Here is a 21827-nt window from a genome sequence, read left to right as displayed (position 1 = left end):
CCAAGTTTCCTTGATTTTGAGGTCAACCCTCTATCTAGTACTCCATCCTGTCTCTTAAACTTTTGGACAGCCCTCCTCAAGCCTCTCATGGCTCCCCCTCCCTCAACTCTCTTAGCTGAGATCCTTGCCTCTTATTTTACTGAAAAAAATGAACCATTCACTATGAGCTCCCTCTTCCTCGTCTCCTATCAGACACCTTTGGCCACTATTTCCTCCTTCACCCCATCTCACATGAAGAAGCAGCCTTATGCCTTGCCAAGACAAACCCCTCTACCTGCACAAATGGCCAAATTCCATCCCATCTCCTACAACAGATTACTCCCTAATTTCTCCCTCTTCTACTGGCTCCTTCCCTAACTGGCTACAAACATGCCCATTCCTCCCTCATCCTCAAAAACCTATCATTTGATCCTTCCATCCCCATGGTCATTCTATCTCTTCTGTATTTTGTGGCTAAACCCCTTGAAAAGGATATCGACAACAGAAGCCTTTACTCCCTTTCCTCTCACTCTTTTTTTTTTTTTTAATTTTAAAGCAATCGGGGTTAAGTAACTTGCTCAAGGTTACACGGCCAGTTATTTCTGGGTGTGGTGCTGAGTATCTGAGGCCGGGATTTGATCCAGGTCATCCCGACACTGGAGCCGGTGCTCTTACTCGCTGAGCCACCTGGCCACCCCTAAGCAATTGGGGTTAAGTAACTTGCTCAAGGTTACATGGCCAGGTGTTTCTGGGTGGGTGCTAAGTGTCTGAGCCCGGGACTCAATCTCCAGGTCTTCTCAACACTGGAGCCGGTGCTCTTACTTGCTGTGCTACCTGGCCGCCCCTCTCACTCTTTTCTTAACCTGTACAATGTGGCTTCTGTCAGACCTTACCATTTCACTAAAACAGCTCTCTCCAAAGTTACCAATAATCTTGCCCAATCTAGTGACCTTTTCTAACTTTTTACTCTCCTTGACCTCTCTGTAGCCTATGCCACTGTCCATCACCCTCTTCTCTTTGATACTCTCTTCTCTCCTGGTTTTTAAGAAAACACTATTCTGGTTTTCTTCCTACCTTTCTGACCACTCTCAGTCTCCTTTTCTCCTCATTCAGATCATGCCCACAAACTCTGCATATCCCACTAGGTTCTGCCCTGGGCCCTCTTCTCTTCTCCTTCTATACCATTTCACTTGGTGATCTCATCAACTCCCCTAGATTTAATTACCATCTCTATGCTGATGATTCTGTCAAATCTACCTATCCAGTCCTAAGTTTGCTGCTGACCTCCAATCTTGCATTTCCAAATGCCTTTCACACCTCTCAAACCAGATGTCCAGCAGACATCTTACACCAAAAGTATCCAAAACTGAACCATCTTTCCTCCTAATCCCTCTTCCTGCAGTCTTTCCCTATCACTACAGAGGGCACTACCATGTCTCTTATTTTACTGAAAAAAATTGAGCCATTCATTATGAGCTCCCAAACCTCTAGCTCAAAACCTAGGAGTCATCCTAGACTCTTACTATATTTCTCACCCCCCATATCCAATTTGTTACCAAGGCCTGTTGACTTTACTTTTGCAAAATCCCTTTCAAAATGCCCCCTTCTCTCCTCTGACACTGTTACCCCTCTAGTGCTGGTCGTCATTACTTGGACTTACTTGGATTACTTCAAAAGCTTGCTGGTGGATCTGCCAGCCTCAAATCTCTCCCCTCTAATCCATCTTCCATTCAGTCAGTAACATGACAGTCTTCTTACACCTTTCTCACCATATCTTTCATCTCCAATCCAGTAGCCTCCTGGCTGATCCACAAACAAGACACTCTCTCTTGACTCTAGGCATTCTCTCTGGCCATTCCCCCATGCCTAGGATTCTCTCCTTCCTCAACTCTGCTTGGCTTCCTTGGCTTCAAGTCCCAGCTGAAACACGTTCTTATAGTAAGTCTTTTACAACCTCTCTTAATTTTAGTGCCTTCCTTCTGTTAATCATTTCCTATATTATCCTGTTTATAGCTTGTTTGTACATATTTATTTACTTATTATCTCCCCTGTTAAAGAGCAGAAGCTCTTCAAAGGTAGGTGCTGTCTTCTGCCTTTCTTTGTATCCCCAGTATTTGGCACAGTTCCTGGAACACAGTGGGTGCTTTCTGACTGACTGAATTTCCTATTTGGGAAGATTAAAGAAGGATTATTTTTGGACAAGGCAAGAAAGAACTATGGGTGAAATTTCTCACAAAGACAACAAACTTTTAAGGCTGAAAACCCCCTTGCAACTGAAAAATTAATTAAAATAATAGTCATGAAAAATTCAGGATTTACCTAGGGCTCACTGAGTGATCTGACAAGGTGCAACGAGTTACAAAAACTTAGTATACAAGGAATGAATAAAATACTGCTTTTAATTAATGCTGCATTCTTATTGAAACATACCTTTAACTTAAAATGCCAAGTTAAGAATCTTTCCCATAGCTCAGCGAGTTAGAGCACCGGCTCCAGTGTTGGGACGACCTGGAGATCAAATCCCGGGTTCAGACCCTCAGCACCACACCCAGAAATAACTGGCCGTGTAACCTTGAGCAAGTTACTTAACCCCGATTGCTTAAAAAAAAAAAAAAAGAATCTTTCCCATGGTTTCTCCAAGTCCAGTCATTAAACTTGATTATCAAGGTAATTCAAACAATTGTGAGCTGTTTATATTTAGAGATGCTGAGATGAAGGAGATGAACTAAGTAAACAATTCATTTCTTGTGACTTCAGGTTTCACAGCAAAGTATCTTAAAACCATTTAGAAAACTCTGTGCCAACAGTTTTTAAAATTTATTTCTTTATCCAGCTGATCAATTCTAAACGTGAGCTATTTAAATTTCACAAATACATAATTTATACACATCAAAACTGGACTGACTATCTTGCTTTTCTTCACAAATGACACTCCAAGATTTTGTGTCTTTTCACACCAGGAATATTCTCCCTCCTGGTTTCCTTCCAAGACTCAGTTCAAATTCCACATTCTAAAGGAGGCCTTTCCCAGCACCATCCTCACTCCACCCCCCCCACACACACACACAAACTCCATTCACTCTAAGATTACCAACTACTTCAGCTCGGTATTTCTTGTATGCACATTTTTTGCATGTTGCATCCCCCATTAAAGCACTTTGACAGGAGGGATCATAATTCTGCTTTTCTTTGTTTCCCCAGTGTTTAGCAAAGCACCTGACATGGTGAGTGCCTAAGAAATGTCTGCTGCAGGACTTTTTATCCTGAAGTAGCTTTCCCCTGACAAATTCCTGAGCCTCTCCCCCTCACTGCCAGCTGGTGTGTGCTCACTGAATGAAAACTCATTTTAATATTAGGCTAAGTGAACTCTAATTAGGAAGGTAAATCTGCTGGAGAAAAAAGTAAACACCATAAAATGAATTTAGAAATCACTAAGAACAACTACTGTTGTTTTGGGTACCTTCCACCATTGCTCCAATGTAATCATGTTTAATTGAAAATTGATTATACTTTTTAATCATTTATTTTTCACAAAGTTCTAACGTGATAAACTTTTTACATCATTGTAAAAATATTAAGAATCTGGAGGATTTCTGAAAGAGGAAAACTACTGATTTGACCAAGGGTCATACATTGACCACTGACTGGCTCAGAAAGAATGGAAAGAAATGCCTTCTTTAATCTTTAATTGCTGTCCAGAGTAACAAAAATAAACACTCTTTTCTATCAAAATAATCCACCAGGCAGCAAGCATGTACTGTTCATGCTTCTAGCACTGGGCTTTTTATGACTTGAACACAAACAAAGAAGACACTCGTCCATTTAAGCTCTCGAGAAGCCCAGTCTCACTGGATAAACCCACCTCCAGATATTAAAGCCAAGAGAGAATGAAACCAATACTCCAATGTCTCTGGGATTGCACTGGTATGGGCAATATCTCCAACAAGGCAGATTGCAACCCATCAACTGTATTTGCACTAATCACACTACATCAGATGTGGTCTCTTGAGTAACTTGAGTATAGTTCCTATTATCTATGAGCACCACGGCCATTGCAGCTCTGAAGAGACAGCATGGTTCAGTGGAAAGAATGCTGCGGGGCAGTAGTTAGAGCACTAAGCCTGAAGTCAGGAAGTCTGGTGTTCAAATTTGGCCTCAGATACTTACTAGCTGTGTGAACCTGGACAAGTCACTTAATCTTTGTTTACCTCAGTTTCTTCAACTATAAAATGGATAATAATAGTACCTCCCTCCAAGAGGTGTTGTCAGGATGAGTAAGATATTTGTAAATGTGCTCAGTACAGCACCAAGAATACAGCAGATGCCATATCAATGATTATTTCCCTCCCCACCCTTCCCACTTCTGCCACATTATCTGTGTGATCTTTTCATTTCACCTTTCTCTGCCTCAATTGCCTCATCTATAAAATCAAGAGGCTGGAGTAGATGGCCTCTAAGTCCTCTCCTAGCTGTACATCTATGATCCCAGAATCCCTATCAGTATCTTCTATCACAGCCTTTCTCATTAGCACAAAATTGAAGATCTTCTTTCCCTCCTTCCAGGAAGAAGACAGGAGCCCTACAGAGGAGTCATAGGCATTTGACATCACTAAACTGTCCATCCAACCTGCAAATACATTCAAACCTGATAACCCTGAGGCTTCATATGTTCAGCCTACACAAACTATTGACAGCAGGGCTTTGGAGCATTCCTAGTAATCCCCTACACTTTTATGTATGAGCAAGCTGACACACTTGTATCCCATTTACGCCACATTCTAGCCAGGCATCAAAAACAATTCTCTCAAGCCATCAGACATGCTCCCCGCAAATATCTGCAGGTGTACACAGCAGTCCTACGGCCACCTTCGTGTTCACACTGACCATGCCACTCAGATAACAGAGAGCCTTTCCCACAGTCTGAATCCAGGCCTAAGTTGGTAGCAGAAGATCACTGTCCAAACAGGAGGATTTCTCCCACATCATCTGTAATCTATCCTTTATTCTCTGTAATAAGCCTTAGCTTGTTCAGCAAATTCTGCTAAAATTTTTTATTTTAGTAACTCATTTTCAAACATTCCCCTTTCCAAGGATCTCTCTGAAGGACTCTGGGAAAGGGCCATCATTTCAAGCAGCTCACAAATACATCGTCTGCACTGTCTTTCTACCTATTACCCTGTGTGCCCTCCCCCCTTCCTCAGAGTACAAAGCAATGTGTAAAGTGCTTCCAAGCTAACCCCCACAACAGACAGACCAGAGTCAGTAAAACAACAAAAGTTATAAAAGTAACTTATGTGGTTCAGATAATAAATGCAAAGAAAGAAGATATTAACATAGACTAAAGTCAACTGTGATGGCTTTCCAGAAGAGACGGAGACTTGACTCGAACTTTGACTAATAGGCAGGATTGTGAAAAGGAAGTTAAACACTAAAATGTCTAGCATGGTACCTGGCATAAAATAGGTGCTTAATAAAAGTTTATTAATTGACTGACTGAATGCTAGGGGTGAAATAATATTGAACAAAGGTTCAATAGTAAAAATAAACATGAATATTGTATGTGTGAGGGGCAATAAGGAAAAGAGAACTGGACTGATGTGTACATACAGGGAAGCAGGGGGAGGTGAGGCTTAATATATAGTTATGAAAGGAGAAGACTATGGAGGACTTTGGACTTAATTAGTGGGGGAATTGCAAGGTGAAAGTTGTGTTATTGGAAGATTATTCTGGCAGTAATTTGCAAGGTATGTAGAAAAGAAGATCCCAGAGTTGAGGTTCATAACCTCATGGGTATCACAAACCCCCCTGGCAATCTGGTGAATCCCACAGACCACTCCTCAGAAGCAGCAAGAAAAAAAAAATTAGGGTAAAAATTCAGGAAGGATCTTTGTTGCTGCTGTTAGAAACCAAGATCCTGAAGCAACAATGAATTTCAAACATATCCAATATCAAATTCTTGCCAACTTCAGGTTTCAGAGCAAGCCACCTACCCCAAATTCCAAACTAATCTATATGGAAAAACTTTTTACACAAAAGAATGTTTGTGCTTAAGGAGGTGATGAAATTTCCAGTTTTACATACCAGTGTTTATTTTTGAAGTTACATGAGTGACATCAACCTTCTGGGACCTAATGGGCGGCGTAGCACGTGTAGTAGAAGGTGTTCGTCCTATGGTCTTCTTTCGATCTGTAGCTTTGCTTATCTTTGAAAGAGGTGCAAAAATGCCTAAAGGAAAATACAGGATTTGAATCATTACTAAATATCAAATTTAGTATTTCAAATTAAAAGGTTAAATTCAATTATTTAGTATGATTATCTTATCAAGGAACATTTATTTAGCACTACCCAAGTTGTGAATGATGCAAGAAAAGTTTAAAAAGCAGTTCCTGTCCTCAAGGAGTTTACAAAATAAGGAGGAAAAACTAACCATATGATACAATTTTAGAACAAAGCAGTACACAGTCTGGAAATCAGTAGTAGGGTACAAAACAGAAGTCAGGAAAAGATCAATGGAATTAAACATTTTCAATAAAGTATTTTGAATAAATAATTCATTTAATAGTTATTTATCATTTTATTATTATATATAGTATTACATTATATAAGGATCTTCCAGAAGGCTTAGCCCTCTCTCTTCCAACAGGACAGTCTTTAGATTCTAAATAGACATGCACATGTATACACATATATACATATATACATACACATACACACACACATCATAAAATAGAAAATACAAAAAAACAGCTCCTCTCAAGATTTAAAAAAAAAAAATCACCTCTGGGGTCTCTTGTTCACTAATACTGTTACTGCAAATTTTCCAAATTCCAAAATTCTGAACCTCTTTCCTGGCTGGGCTTCTAATACACACCAAATCTTTCTCATTCAATATCATCCCCCTATTCTGGAATTCAGCCTCCATTGTAGCTATTACTGGTTATGGTATCTTTCAGACTTAATGGTTTGGGTTTGTCATTGTGTATATTCTATATGGAACCTGACATACTACCTCATATATAATAAATTAACACAAGTTTATTGAACTGAATTAGAGTGTAGTACTATCATGAGGTCAGAGTCAACTTGACATAGAGGCTGACCTATAACTTGCTAGTATAAGCAAGCTGTGATGGACATAAACAGTAGTGTTCTTATTTCCTGCAGCAGAGTCAAGAAACACCCTGTATCTGCTTTCTACCAATGATGACCAAAATGACAAGTGTGAGTAGAAATGACTCATATATAACAGGAGAATCTATTAACTAGGATGAAAATGATTTTGGGAAAATTTTTTTGAACTTTAAAAGGTCACATGCCACGATGCACTACAAGGCTTATAACAAAAGAAATGTAAGACAGTGTCTCCACCATCCAGGGGTTTTTCATCTAATGGGATTAACAACATAAGTAATTATGAAAAGAATACAAACCCACTAAAGCAAAATATAAAGTCTAAATGAAGCTGAAAAAGCTTTGTAGAATGAAGGGATCAAAGAAACATTATAATTCACATAAATTTAACTCAACTGTTTAAATTTCTAAATTTTCTTCTGAGCAGACACTGAAGAGTTTGTTACTATTTTTACAACCTTGAAAATGCAATACATAGATAAGACTCAAGCTTTAAATAAGCGCCATTTGTCCAAGTAAACCATATTTTCTTCAACTTTAGTGGACAGTCTCAAAGTCACTTATTGGCCTTCTTCCCACCCACACCCCACCTCCACCTCTACCCCTCCTTCCAGACCCCCTTTATGTGCTGTCTCCTCCATTACAACAGTAGCTTCTTTATATCCTTAGAGCCTGGCAAAATACCTCGTAAATTGGCTGCTTCTACTATGTTCACCAAGAAAGATTCAAAATAATTTAAGTATAACACACTAAAAAGTATAATAAACTAAGAGAATCCAGGTAGTCCAGAAAGGCTTTAAGATTGCTCAATGGAAACTCATGAATAGAAATTTTAAATAGCTAAACTTGGAATTATTCATGTTAAGAACAATTGCTGGTATTTATATAGTGTTTCAAGGTTTACAAAGCATTTTACAAATGTTATCTCATTTGATTCTCACAACAAACCTGTGAGGTGGGTGTTATTTTTATGATAACTTTACAGATGAGGAAACTGAGGCACAGAGAAGCTGAATATCTTAACTATAGGCATGCAGCCAGAATCTGAAGCTGGATTTGAAATGTTTTTCTAGACACTAGATTCTGCAATGTCTCCATTCTACTACCTAACTGCTATTGATCCTAAAATGTTAAGAATTAATTAAGCCTAAAGCAGCAAGCTTCATCTTTCCAAACCCCATTCATCTAGTTTGCCAAGTTATCCAGACCAGTTAGGAGTAAGAGGCCAAAAGCAGGTTAAGAGAGGCCCAAACCATTAATGAAAGCAATCTAAGATCAAACTGTGATGCAGCCCATTTATTGTCATTAAATCCAAATACCCATCCCTGCATGTAGATTTGGGCACATAGCCCTATTTCAGAAAGAGAGGCAGCCTAGAGTCAGAAGAAGCCAAGTTCAAAGCAAAAATAAAAGAAGAGAGAAGGGTGTGTAGATTAAGATTTAGGAGGGTAGGAAAGGAAGAGGGAAAAAGGGAGGGACCCTTAAAAGAGTAGGTAGAATAAAGAATAGGACAGTTAGGGGAAAGGATAAGGGAGAGATTTTTTAAAAGACTGTGGAATAGGTAGGTTATGGTTAGATATAAACTAGAGGAGGGATAGGGTAAAAAGAGAAGCTGAGAAGGACAAGAGTGAGGAAAAATAGGATGGAGGGAAATACACAAATAATAATTATAACTTTAAATGTGAATGGGGTAAATTCACTCATAAAACAGAAATGGATAATAGGACAGACTAGAAATCAGAATTCAACAATATGCTGCTTATAAAAATTAAAAATGAGAGATACACATAGAGTTAAAATAAAGGGCTAGAGTAGAATGTATTATATACCTCAGTCAATACAAAAAAAGCAGGAGCAGCAATCATGATATCAAACAAAGTCAAAGCTAAAACAGATTTAATTAAAAGAGATCAACAGGAGAAACTCCATTATAATAAAAAGGTGCCGTAGAAAAATGAAGCAATATCAATACTAAACTTATATGCACCAAATGACATAATATCTAAATTTTTAAAAGAAAAGTAAAATGAATTGCAGGCAGAAATAAATAGTAATATTATAATAGTGGGGGACTTTAATCTTTCCATTTCAGAACTAGAACAAATTTAACCAAAAAAATAACTAAGGAAGTAGTTAATAAGTAAGTGATTAAAACTTCAGATAAATCTGCTAGATGATATATATCTGGAGAGAATTCAAAGGAAATAGAAACACACCTTTTTCTCAGTGGTACATGGTCCCTTTACAAAGACTGACCATATATTAGGGCACAAAAAATTTATAGCTAAAAGCAAAAAGCAGAAATATTAAAAGCTTCCTTTATAGAACCACAATGCAATAAAAAGCATATTTAATAATGAACCATGGAAACAAAAAACTGGAGACTAAACAACCTAAACATAAAGAATGTATGGGTTAAAGAACAAATAATAGAAACTCAGTAATTTCATTAAAGAAAATAACAATAATGAAACAACATATCAAAACCTATGGAATACAGCAAAATAAGTAATCAAAGGAAAATTTTTATCTCTAAGTGTTTGTATCAGTAAGAAACAGAAAGAGCAAGGGGCGGCCAGGTGGCTCAGCGAGTAAGAGCACTGGCTCCAGTGTCGGGATGACCTGGAGAACGAATCCCAGGCTCAGACACTCAGCACCACACCCAGAAATAACTGTCCATGTAACCTTGAGCAAGTTACTTAACCCGATTGCTTAAAAAAAAAAAAAAAAAGAAACAAAAAGAGCAGACCAATGAATTGGGTATGTAATTTTAAAAACTAGAAAAAGAACAAATTAAAAGCCCCCAAATAAACACTAAATTGGAAATCTAAAAATTAAAAGTGAAATTAATAAAACTGAGGGTAAAAAACCATTGAATTAATAAATAAAACTAGGAGTTGGTGTTAGGAGAAAACCAATAAAATAGATAAAACATCGGTTAATATGATTAAAAAAGAGAGAAGAAAACCAAATTACCAGTATCAAAAATGAAAAGGATGAATATGCCACTAAAGATGATGAAATCAAAGCAATTATAAGGAGTTATTCTGCCCAATTACACGTCAATAAATTTAATAACTTAAGTGAAATGGAAGAATATTTACAGAAATATAAACTGCCTAAATTAGCGGAAGAGGAAATAAAATATCTAAATAGACCTATTTTAGGGGAAAAAAAACTGAACAAGCTACAAATAAGCTTCCTAAGGAAAAAGCACCAGGACCAGATGAATTTACAAATGAATTCTAGAAAACAAATAAGAATGCAAGTCATTCCCCAAGTAACAAATGGTCAAAAATACAAACAAGAAGTTTTCTGATGAAGAAATAAAAACAATTTATGGTCATATAAAAATGCTCTAAATAATTATTGATTAGAGAAATGCAAATTAAAACAACCTTAAGATATTTTATACCTATCAGATTGGCTAAAATAATACAAGAGAAAAGTGACAAATGTTGGAGGGGATATAGAAAAACTGAAATTCATTGTTGGTGGGTCGGTCTGTGAGCTCATCCAAGAATTGTAATTATGACTAAAGAGTTCATAAACTGCCTATACCTTCTAACCAAACAATACCACTATTAAGTCTGTTCCCTAAAAATAATTAGGGAAAAAGGAAAAGAACCTATATGTATTTTAGAACATATTTACAACATACAGAACATTACAGCAGTTCTCTTTGTAGTGGCAAAGAAATGGAAATTGTGGGGATGCCCATCAATTTGCTAAACAAATTGTGGTATATGTTTATGATAGAATATTACTCTGCTACAAGAAATGATGAGCTCAATGATTTTAGAAAAGCATGGAGAGACCTCCATGAAATAATGAAAAGTGAAATTAACAGAACCAACAGAACATTGTAAACAGTAACAGAAGTATTAAGAACCAAGTCATTCTATTATAAATACCCAAATTAACTGCGAAGATCCTATAAAGATGCTGACTGAATCCAGAAAAAGAAAATGTGCAGATACATATTTGTGTCTAATGGAAACGATCTTGAAGTTTTTTGGGAGGGAGGGGAAAAAATGAAGTTACATGATAACTTTGTTATATATTTAAAAGGAATAGCCAAGCTGTTACATAATGGATCTGTAATTTCAGGTGCAATCCTCTGTTTTTCTATCCCACTTTGTTATGGAAATGCTTGCTTTATTTCTTAAGTTCAGAATAAAATAAAATTTTTTAAAAGAAGTATAAAGAATAAAATAAGAGGATGAACAGAGTCTGTTATTTCTCTTGACAATATGGATTTTCTATTCATCCCTAAATTATTCCCAGTCCCAACTCTTCCACAAGTAACACATGAAATTATTTTTCCTAGCAAATGATACACCATCCACACAAACATACCATTAAGCTGTTAAATTTATAATCAATTCCAAAGACTGTACCCATGGTACAAGTACTATTTCCCCAGCTAAAAGGAAAACACTGCCTTGTACTACAAAAAAGGATTCTGTGTCTGTTGGAGGGGGGACCATTTGGTATGGATAACACAGAAAATCATCAATCCAGATAATGGAAGACTAATTTTAATCGTAATAAATTACCTTTCTAGTGTGGGAATTCTTAAATTGTTTTTGGTCGTTGTGAATTCTTCCCAATTAAGTTTAGATTAATATCTTACCGTATTTAGGAGGACATTTAAAGTACTGGACTTTCCCAACACTTCCATTATTCTTTCCTTCTGGTTCACTCAACTCAATGCCAGCCCACTGCCCACTGGCAAATTCAGTTGTGCCACAAAATCTTAATATTCCAACCTATGGATATAAAACTAGATTAATTTTTGATAATTAGAATGAATTTAGAAAAATGCCTATAACCAACTACTTTTCTTTAGGAGTAAAAATAAAATTCTGTTCTGAAAGATTATAAAACTACCTGACATGACTGAATAAGTAATCTGAATTAAAATTGTTAAGTTTATAATCTTTATAATTTGCTAACACTTTCACGACATAGAAAAAAAATTAAGCCTTGTAAGTAGTCCCTACCCAAACCCAATGACAAGTTTTAAGTGACATTTTTTAATACCCTATTCTAAAGGGAAACTCTTAGAATCTCCTCTCTGAGCACCTCTGAAAGGAATGTCAGCACAGAGAAGGGGCTTTCATTTTAGACCTCATAGCAAAAAAGCTGCCTAATAGCAAGTGTAGAGAATAAACTCCCTTTCCTGAGAAAATTAGAAAATGGAGAGAGCACTGAAAAAAAGGGAGTTTTTCAGGGAAATAAAATGTCATAGTTTATGTTGGGGAAAAGATATCCTCTGCACAACATCCTTTATGCCTAGCATACATGATTTCCACATTTGTGGGGTTCCTAGAATTCCCCCCATGAAAAACTCAGCACTCTGGTTGGATTAGGTGTAGGAAAAAAACATCATTTTTAAGTGGGTAAAGGAAAACTCCCTCAAAACCTCTTCTATCTATAGCAACCTTAATCCAATCTTCTTCCATTCAAGTGGCTAGATTATTTTGACTAAATCTTTAAACATAGTTTGTAGTTTTAAAACCCCTTTGTTACACTGCTATTCCCAACCAAGTTTCACATTGTCTGCTAGTTTTTTTTAATAAATAGGCATTTTAATCTCAAAGCTCTCTACCCATAATATGGAGGCCAGAGATCACTTTAGTGATTTGAATCACTTTACCTTCTGTCCTGCAATGACAACACGGTCTCCCAACTTTAGGCCCAATGATGCAAGCAGGTTTTTGCCAGTTGTAGGATCATAATTTGGAAGCATGGCCTTTGAGACGTCATACAATAAAGGGACAGCATTCAGCAGCATTTGCTTGATTTGTTTGGCACTGGCAGCTGCATCTGCCATCTCTAATGGCATATCAACTGGGTCTGGAACAACATCAGCTGGGATCTGTCCTTTGTCATTCTACAGAGAATATTGAAAGACAAATGTCACAGCTTAAAATCGACTGAGAAAAGATATATTATGTCTACTTTATGCAAAGAACTGTGTCAGGTACTGAAAGGGATACAAATATAAATGAGACATGGTCCCTATCCTCCAGTACTATATAATAAAAACAGAAACAGAAGAAAATCAGTATTTTTAAATAGTCATTACTAAACCTTGCGATATTATTCTATCACACAAAAGTAACTTTGGAAGAATTTATAAGTTTACCTTTGCATTTCAGGAACAGGAAGAAAGTAGCTCAGAACATGCTCCTATATAAAGAGTTTGAGTGAGATCAGGCCAGTTATAGTGACAATAGACAAACTAAAACCCTATGTCCTGGAGTCTTATCCTGGTTTGTTGTTTTGGGGGTTTTTGTTTGTTCTGGAGCTTGGGTTATTTTTTGGTATGTATAACTCCCTCCTTTCCTCAGAATTCTTCCCCTCTGCCTTTAAAATTTTTCTGCTTTTGTGGAGTTTCTCAATTATTCTAAAATTCTCCCCAACTACGGTTGCTTAGAATTACTTTGGTCGGAGAATAATCTATAAATTGAGTCATCTCAGGTCCCATATTTCCTCTAAAAGGTCTCCAAGTCATAGCAGCAGTGGAGGTGACCCAAGACAGAGAACTGTGATTAATAAGCTGAGACAGTCAGGAAGGTGGATGGAGGACAGACAGCAAAAAAAAGACACAAGAGTACTAGTTAAGATGGTGTGAAGAGTGGTATAAAATAACTACTCCTAAGGCACTTATAAAGTAATAAGGTAGAAACATCTATTTATAAAAATGAAACCAGTAATATGTAATATATGCCACAAGGTAGGGTAAACTGAAGACAATACTGAATACTGACCCCCCCAAAAAAGGGAATTTAAAAAAAATTCTGAACAAATATGTGTCATGATCAATATAAAACTCTAGGAAAATCAATGTAGCAGCAAATAAATGAATGGATCATAAGAGGGAGATAGTAGAAGCAAGGAAATAGTGAATAAGCCACTGCACACATGAGGTAATAAGGTCCTAAACTACAGTTCCAAGAACTAATTGGCTCCTAGAAGAGTAAAATCAAACTACACAGGAATTTTGGAGTAGGAACTTTCATACAATAATCACAATAGCTACTCCGCATCAGAGCCAAGAATTTAAAATACCACTTAATATCCCAAAAAAACAAAGAAGATAAAGGAAATCCTAAATATTTATAACACTCAATCAACATTTATTAAGCACCTATTATGTTCCAAGCACTGTATAAGTGCCAGGGATACAAAAAGAAACAAAGGAAGATATAAGATTTCTCAGGAAGAGAAATCCAAAGTGGCAAGAGTATATATAATGATAATTGATCATCTTATAAGATGCAAGAACTCAAAACATTTATGAGACATGCATTTTTCTACTCAATGGCCGATTAAATAATAAGGCTTCATCTTTTTACAGATGAAGGAAATGAAACCCCATAAAGTTGAAGTGATCCGCCCATGATCACCTTGCAAAGTAGTTGCAGAACTAAGATTAACATCCAGGTCTCCTAATTCCCACTTCAATGCTTTTCCACTCTACCATGCTTCCCAATTTCTCAATCAATTGAATGTCAAACATTGCTTTGCCATAAGAAATAAGTGGTAACAAGAACTCTTTTAATGCCTTAAGAACTATAGTCTAGGATCTTCCATAAGGCATTCATTAAAAGCTTGTCAAATCACATTTCAATACACTCCAAAAACCCCTTCTTTCATTGGAATACAGTGTTCCCTCCTACTGATGGAGACCAGAACCTCCCTGCACATTTGCAGATAATATTCACAGGCTACAAAAAATTCACAGGTGGCCAAAAAAATTCATCAACAAGTAGCCAGCCTTCTGGGGATGAGTCTCTCTTGAAGCAACCAGGCCAGGCTAGATAAACAGCACTGATCCCAGACTCAAAATTCTTCCAGATTGACAGGATCTGACATAGCTCGAGCTGCGCAGACATATTCTTCAAGGACCTCCCAGGATCACCTCTCAACCATGAAAAGATATTGGCATAGAATACTACTACCACAGCCTCCATAAATGGATCTGAAGTCAGGGAATCTCAGGTCACATCCCAGCTCCACCATTTACTACCTAACATTAAAAAATCATGGCAATAATATTTATGTAATGCTTCAATGTTTTACAAATATATCATTTTTCTGGGCCTCAATGTCCTCATCTGTGAAAAAAGAGGCTGATCACATTACCTCAAAGGTCCCTACCAATTGTACATCTATTATGAAAATCAGAAAATTATCTTTTTTAACAAAATGTTATTCTTAAAAATTTACTAGATCCTTAAATGCAACTTTTTCTTAAAACATTTTGCCATAAATTCCCTTTCCACACATACACACATCCAGGATACACCTCAATTTTTATTATTGAATATTTGAAGGCTATAGAATGTCAACTCAACATTTCCAGTGCCCAAAAGCATACTGAAAATTTATGACTTGTCAGATAAATCTAAAGAGGTGCAGAAGATACACTGCAGTTAAGTGACTTGCTCAGGATCACACAGATAATGTTTCACATAAAGGAAGTATCAAGATATGGAATTTGAACCCAGGGCTTTCTGACCCCAACCCAGCAATATTCCCACTAAGCTAGTCCACCTTTACCTCAATCTTTATAATGTAAATCAAATGGAAATGAGATTTAATATATGATTTTGGATATAACATGCAACTTTTCAAGACTATATCTATGAGACAGCATGATCAGAATTCTGATGACATCTGGATGGCCTGGCTAACTAAGCCCCTTCACCTCTAAAGGCCTCAGTTTCCTCATCTGTAAAATGAAGAGGTTGAACTGGATGGCCTCTAAGGTCCCTTCCAACTATAAAACTACAATCTTGAAATTCTAATATGTAAAGTGTATCTACATATATACAAAAAAGAAATCTCTTCCCACTAAAACTTTAACTGATTATGTTTAGTAAATAAAAATTTTTATATTTTTAAAAATATGTTTTTGTGAAAATAAAAATTCATTCTACAAGCATGAAGAAACAGAAATCCCATCTAAAATGGAACAGGACACCAGGGGAGAAAGGAGAAAAGGCTAAAGACTAAGAAAAAATCAAAGTAATAACAGTAATATTACACATAGCACTAATCTTTTGCTAATAATGATACATTAATTACATTTTAATTTTATTAGGCATTCCTTTAATTTCTGAGAGCTAACTTTTATTATCAGTTATAAAAATTTGTCCATGCTTCAGGATGGCATAAGTCTGACTTAGACCTTGGGGATGCTGAACCAAAACTGCTAGTGTCATTACTTTCAGTGAGCTAACCCTATAAGCAGACAGGAACTTTAGATGACCACTTTATTATTAGCCAAAAACATGGCACATTTAGTTGATAATTTCCAAATTCTTTTTTTTTCCATTTAGTTGGGGATGGTGAGTTCAGGAGGGCATAGAGATCTTCCATGAAATCAGGACCCTTACCCTAAAGGCAGGATTTGCTCCATGTTCCAGTAAACACTTCACAGCCCCCGTGCACAAGTTAAATGCTGCAATATGCAGAGCTGTTCCAAAAGCAAAGTCACTGCATGTAGCATCCACATCTGCAATTAAATATCACAAGTGTGTTAACTCCTCATTCATCTGTAGACATAAGAAAAAACAAGGCAGTATTTTATTTTGAAGAACTCTTTAATCATAATGAAATAAAAAACAACCACACACCCTGAAAGACAGCTTCACCATATTATATCCAGTCAGACTCTTGATTGTGAGAATTGGATACAATGAAAGATTGTGAGAATTGGATACAATGAAATCCATCTCTCTGAGCAGAGGCTACAATGGACTTTGTGAATGTCACCAACAAACCTACTCTTTAAGATTATGAGCTCAATCTACTCAATGGGTTCAATTTTGATTTTTCACTATTTCACATTTGTAAAAATAATGGAACAAGACTTCTGGTGCCAAGATGGCACAGTGGGAAAGGAACCCTCTGAAACCCTCCCAAATTCCCCTCCAAACAACTAGAAAACCACCTCAGAAGTGATCTAGAAGCAGGAAAGCAGTTCACCAACACAGCAAGAAAGGTCTGTCTCACTAGGGTGGCAGGAGAGGTTCAAGAGCTGCAGCAGTAGCCAGCCTCACAGCAGGGGGCCTGTAGCAAGGTTCCAACCCCAAGGTAATCCACCAGCAAGGCCTCACCCTCCTGCAAACCAGAAGCCCCTTAGGCAAGTGAGCAATATGTGCAGTGCAGCAAGGCCCCACTCCAGCACAAGCCACCAGCAAGACCTATATCTGACCAGTAGCGAAGCCCCTCCCTGGGGCTGGCCAATAGCAAGACCCCACCCCTAGGGACCCCACCAGCAGAGAGACCTTTTCCATAGCAGCCCAGCAGCAGGGCCCTACCCCTGCAGCAGGCCAGCAGCTAAATCCAACACCCAGGGGAGGCCAACAAGGAGACCTTATCTCCCAGTACAAGCCAGAAGGGAAGACTACCCTCCAGAGAAAGCAAACAGCTAAGCCCTGAAGCCCAATGAAAGTCTGCAGTAAGAAGACCCAGAAGCCCAGCACAAAAACCTTGGGACAGTGTATAACCAGAGTTCAAGTGTCACATAAAAACATCAAATCACCAAAAAAAAAAAAAAAACAGCCAGAAAAATGAGCAAAAAACAAAAAAGAGTTTAATTATATAAAGTTACTGTGGTGATAGGGAAGATGAAGGCATAAACTTAGAAAAGAACAACAGTATTAAAAATGGCTACCTGTAAAGCCTCAAAGAAAACTGTAATTTGGTCTCAGACCCAAAAAGAATTCCTGAAAGAGCTTAAAAACTATTTCAAAAAGTAAATTAGAGCAGTAGAAGAAAAACTAGTAAAAGAAATTAGAGTAATTCAACGAAATTATGAAAAAAGAATTAATAGTATGGAAAAAGATATACAAAAATTTTCTCAGGAAAATAACTCCCTAAAAAATGCAATTGGCCAAATGGAAAAGAAAGTACAAAAGTTCACTGAAGAAAATAATTCCTTAAAAATGAGAATTGAACAAGTGGAAACTAATGACTCCATAAGACATTAAGATATGACAAAATCAAAAAAAGTTAAAAAAAAAGAAGAAAACGTTAAATTTCTTATTAAAAAAATAAATAACCTAGAAAATAGAACAAGGAGACTTGATTAAAAAAAATCTGAACAACATCTTTCAAGAAATTATCAAAGGAAACTGTCCACAGGGCAAAAGAGAAATTGAAAGAATCCACCAATCACTGCCTGAAAGATATTCCAAAATGAAAACTCTGAGGAACATCATAGTCAAATTCCAGAGATCACAGATCAAGGAGAAAGTATCACAAGCAGCTAAAAAGAAATAATTCAAATATCATGGAGCTACAAGTTAGGATCATGTAGGTTTTGGCAGCTTCCACATTAAAGAACCAAAGGGCTTGGAATATGATATACCAGAAGGCAAATGAATTAGGATTACAACCAAGAAATCACCTACCCAGCAAAATTGAATATAATCTTGGGGGGGGGGGGAGTGGAAATGGACAGTTAATATAAAAAAGAAGACGACTTTCAAGCATTTCTAATTAAAAGAGCAGTGCTGAATAAAAAATTTGTAAAAAAGAAAGAAACAAGAAAGAGAAAACATAAGAAATTTAATAAGATTAAACTGTTTATATTTCTATATGGCAAGATAATATTTGTAACTATTTAAAAACTTTATTACTATAAGAGCAACTGGAAGTATATGTAGACAGAGGGTATGGATATAAGGTAACTTTGATGGGATACCAAAAAAAAAAAGGAGTGAAGAAAATTGCATTGGAAAGAGGGGGGAGACTGAATAAAGTAAATTATCCCGCATAAAAGAGGCATGAAAGAGCTATTATAATGGAGGGGAAGATGGAGGTGGGCAAAGCTTAAACCAATCAAAATTTATGGCAGGCACCAAAGTGGTACCTAGGGGAAAATTCATATCTCTAATTGTTTACATAAATAAAATAGAGAAAAAGCAGATCAATGAATTGGGCATGCAACTAAAAAAATATTAGAAAAGGAGCAACTTAAAAATCCCCAATTAAACACCAAATTGGAAATCCTGAAAATCAAAGGCAAGATTAATAAAACTGGAAGTAAGAAAACCACTGAACTAATAAATAAAACTAGAAGCTGGTTTTATGGGGAAAAAAACAATAAAACAGATAAACCACTGGTTAATTTGATTTTAAAAAAGGAAAGAAGAGAACTAAATTACTAGCATCAAAAATGAAAGGGATGAATTCACCACCAATGAAGAGGAAATTAAGACAATTGTTAGGAGCTATTTTGCCCAATTATGACAATCTAAATTAAATGGCTGAATATCTACAAAAATATAAATTACCAACATTAACAGAAAAAATAATAAAATACTTAAGTAACTCAATCTAATAAATGAAATTGAATAAGCCATCAATGAACTTCCTAAGAAAAAATCCCCAGGACAAGATAAATTCACAAGCAAACTCTACCCAATAGTTAAAAAACAATTAACCCCAATAACTATATAATCTTTTTGGAAAAATAAGCAAAGAAGTCCTACCAAATTCCTTTTATAACACAAATATGGCTGATACCCAAATCAGGAGGAGCCAAAAGAGAAAGTAAACTATAGACCATTTTCCTAATGAATATTGATGAAAAAAATTTAAATAAAATACTAGCAAAGAAATTGGAGCAATCTATCACAAAGGATCATATACTATGACCAGGTGGAATTTATACCAGGAATGCAGGGGTTGGTTCAATATTTGGAAAGCTATCAGCATAACTGACCACATCAATAACAAAACCAAAAAAAGTCATATGATGATCTCAACAGATACAGAAAAAGCTTTTGACAAAATACAGCACCCATTCCTATTAAAAACACTGGAGCACACAGGAATAAATGAAGCTTACTTTAAAATCATAATATTTATCTAAAACAATTAGCAAGCATTATCTGTAATGGAGATAAGCTAGAGGCCTTCCAAAAGCAGTCAGGGGTGAAACAAGGATGCCCACTATCACCTCTACTATTTAATATTGTACTAGAAATGTTAGCTAGAGTAATAAGAGTAAGAAAAAAAAAGAAATTAAAGGAATTAGAATAGGCAATGAGGAAACAAAACTATCACTCTTTGCAGATGATACAATGTTATACTTAGAAAATCCTAGAGAATCAACTACTTGAAATTATTAACGACTTCCACAAAAGTTGCAAGATACAAAATACACCCATATAATGAATCATTAGTGTTTCCATATGTATTACCAATAAAGTTCAGCAGCAAGAGATAGAAAGAGGAATTCCAATATAATATACTTGGGAGTCTGCCTACCTGACAAGAAAAACCCAGGAACTATATGAATGCAACTATAAAACACTTTCCACACAAGTAAAATGAGATCTAAATAACTGGGAAAAACATTAGTTGTTCATGGGTAGGACGAGTCAATATAATAAAAATGACAATTCTATCAAATTAATCTATTTTTTCAGTGCCATACCAAACTATCAAAAAATATTTTATAGAGCTAGAAAAAATAAACAAAATTCATCTGGAAGAAAAAAAGCTCAAGTATATCAAAGGAATCAATGAAAAAATACAAAAGAAAGTAGTCTAGCCCTATGAGACCTCAAACTGTATTATAAAGCAGTAATTATCAGAACAATCTGGTACTGGCTAAGAAATAGAGTGGTGGATCAGTGGAACAGATCAGATAAAAATTATATTATACTAAATGACCATAGCAATCTAGTATATGATAAATCAAAAGGTCTAAGATTTTTGGAACAAAAATTCATTATTTGACAAAAACTGCTGGAAAAACTGGAAAACAATACACCAGAAACTAGGTGTAGACCAACATCTCACATTATATACCAAGATAAGGTCAAAATGGGTACATGATTTACACATATAAGCAAACTAAGAAAACATGGACTAGTTCATCTATCCAATTTATAAATAAAGGAAGAATTTTGGATCAAAGAAGATATAGTGAGCATTACAAAATGTAAAAGAGATCATTTTAATTATGTAAAATTAAAAAGATTTTGCACAAACAAAACTAATGCAGCCAAAATTACAAGGAAAGCAGAAAACTGGGGGAAGGGAGGAATTGCAACAAGTATCTCTGAGAAAGGCCTCATTTCTCACATACACAGAGAACTGAATTAAATTCAGAAAAATACAAGATATTCTCCAATTGATAAATGGTTAAAGGATATGAACAGGTAGTTTTCAGACAAAGAAATCAAAGCTATCTATAATCACATGAAAAAATGCTCTATTGATCAGAGAAATGCAAATTAAAACAACTCTCAGGTATTACCTCAAACCTATCAGAATGCTAATAAGACAAAAAAGGAAAATATTGGATATTGGAGGGGATATGGGAAAACTGGGACACTAATGCACTGTTGGTGGAGGTGCAAACTGATCCAACCATTTTGGAGAACAAATTAGAACTATGCCCAGTGGGCCATAAAACTGTGAATACCCTTTGATACAGCAATATCACTGCTAGATCTGTATCCCAAAGACATTCAAAAAAAGGTAAAAGGATCTATTTGCACAAAAATATTTAGTTTTTTTGTGGTGGCTAAGAATAGGAAATCAAAGGGATGGCCATCAATTGGGGAATGACTAAACAAGCTGTGGTATATGACTATAATGGAATATTATTGTGCTATGAGAAATGACAAGCAGGATGATTTCAGAAAAATCTGCAAAGACTTACATGGAATGATGCA

General features: G+C 36.1%; 1 protein-coding gene across 6 annotated transcripts in view; it reads right to left on the bottom strand.

Annotated features, from left to right (window-relative positions):
• CLIP4 (CAP-Gly domain containing linker protein family member 4) overlaps positions 1 to 21827 on the bottom strand; it is a 126531-nt gene that overhangs the window by 82944 nt on the left and 21760 nt on the right. For all 6 annotated transcript variants that reach the window (XM_069072134.1, XM_069072135.1, XM_069072131.1 and 3 more), the window contains exons 6-9: positions 16524 to 16642; positions 12773 to 13009; positions 11747 to 11882; positions 6061 to 6204 (exon numbers count right to left, since the gene is read on the bottom strand). In XM_069072134.1, coding sequence (XP_068928235.1) covers positions 6061 to 6204; positions 11747 to 11882; positions 12773 to 13009; positions 16524 to 16642 — 636 coding nt within the window. The remainder of the gene's footprint in view (positions 1 to 6060; positions 6205 to 11746; positions 11883 to 12772; positions 13010 to 16523; positions 16643 to 21827) is intronic.

The sequence above is a fragment of the Petaurus breviceps genome, unplaced genomic scaffold (genome assembly GCF_028583685.1).
Source record: "Petaurus breviceps papuanus isolate PSGF00001 unplaced genomic scaffold, PetGlider_PUasm1.0 90845, whole genome shotgun sequence".
NCBI lineage: Eukaryota > Metazoa > Chordata > Mammalia > Diprotodontia > Petauridae > Petaurus > Petaurus breviceps.
This window is presented reverse-complemented; position numbering and strand designations above follow the sequence as displayed.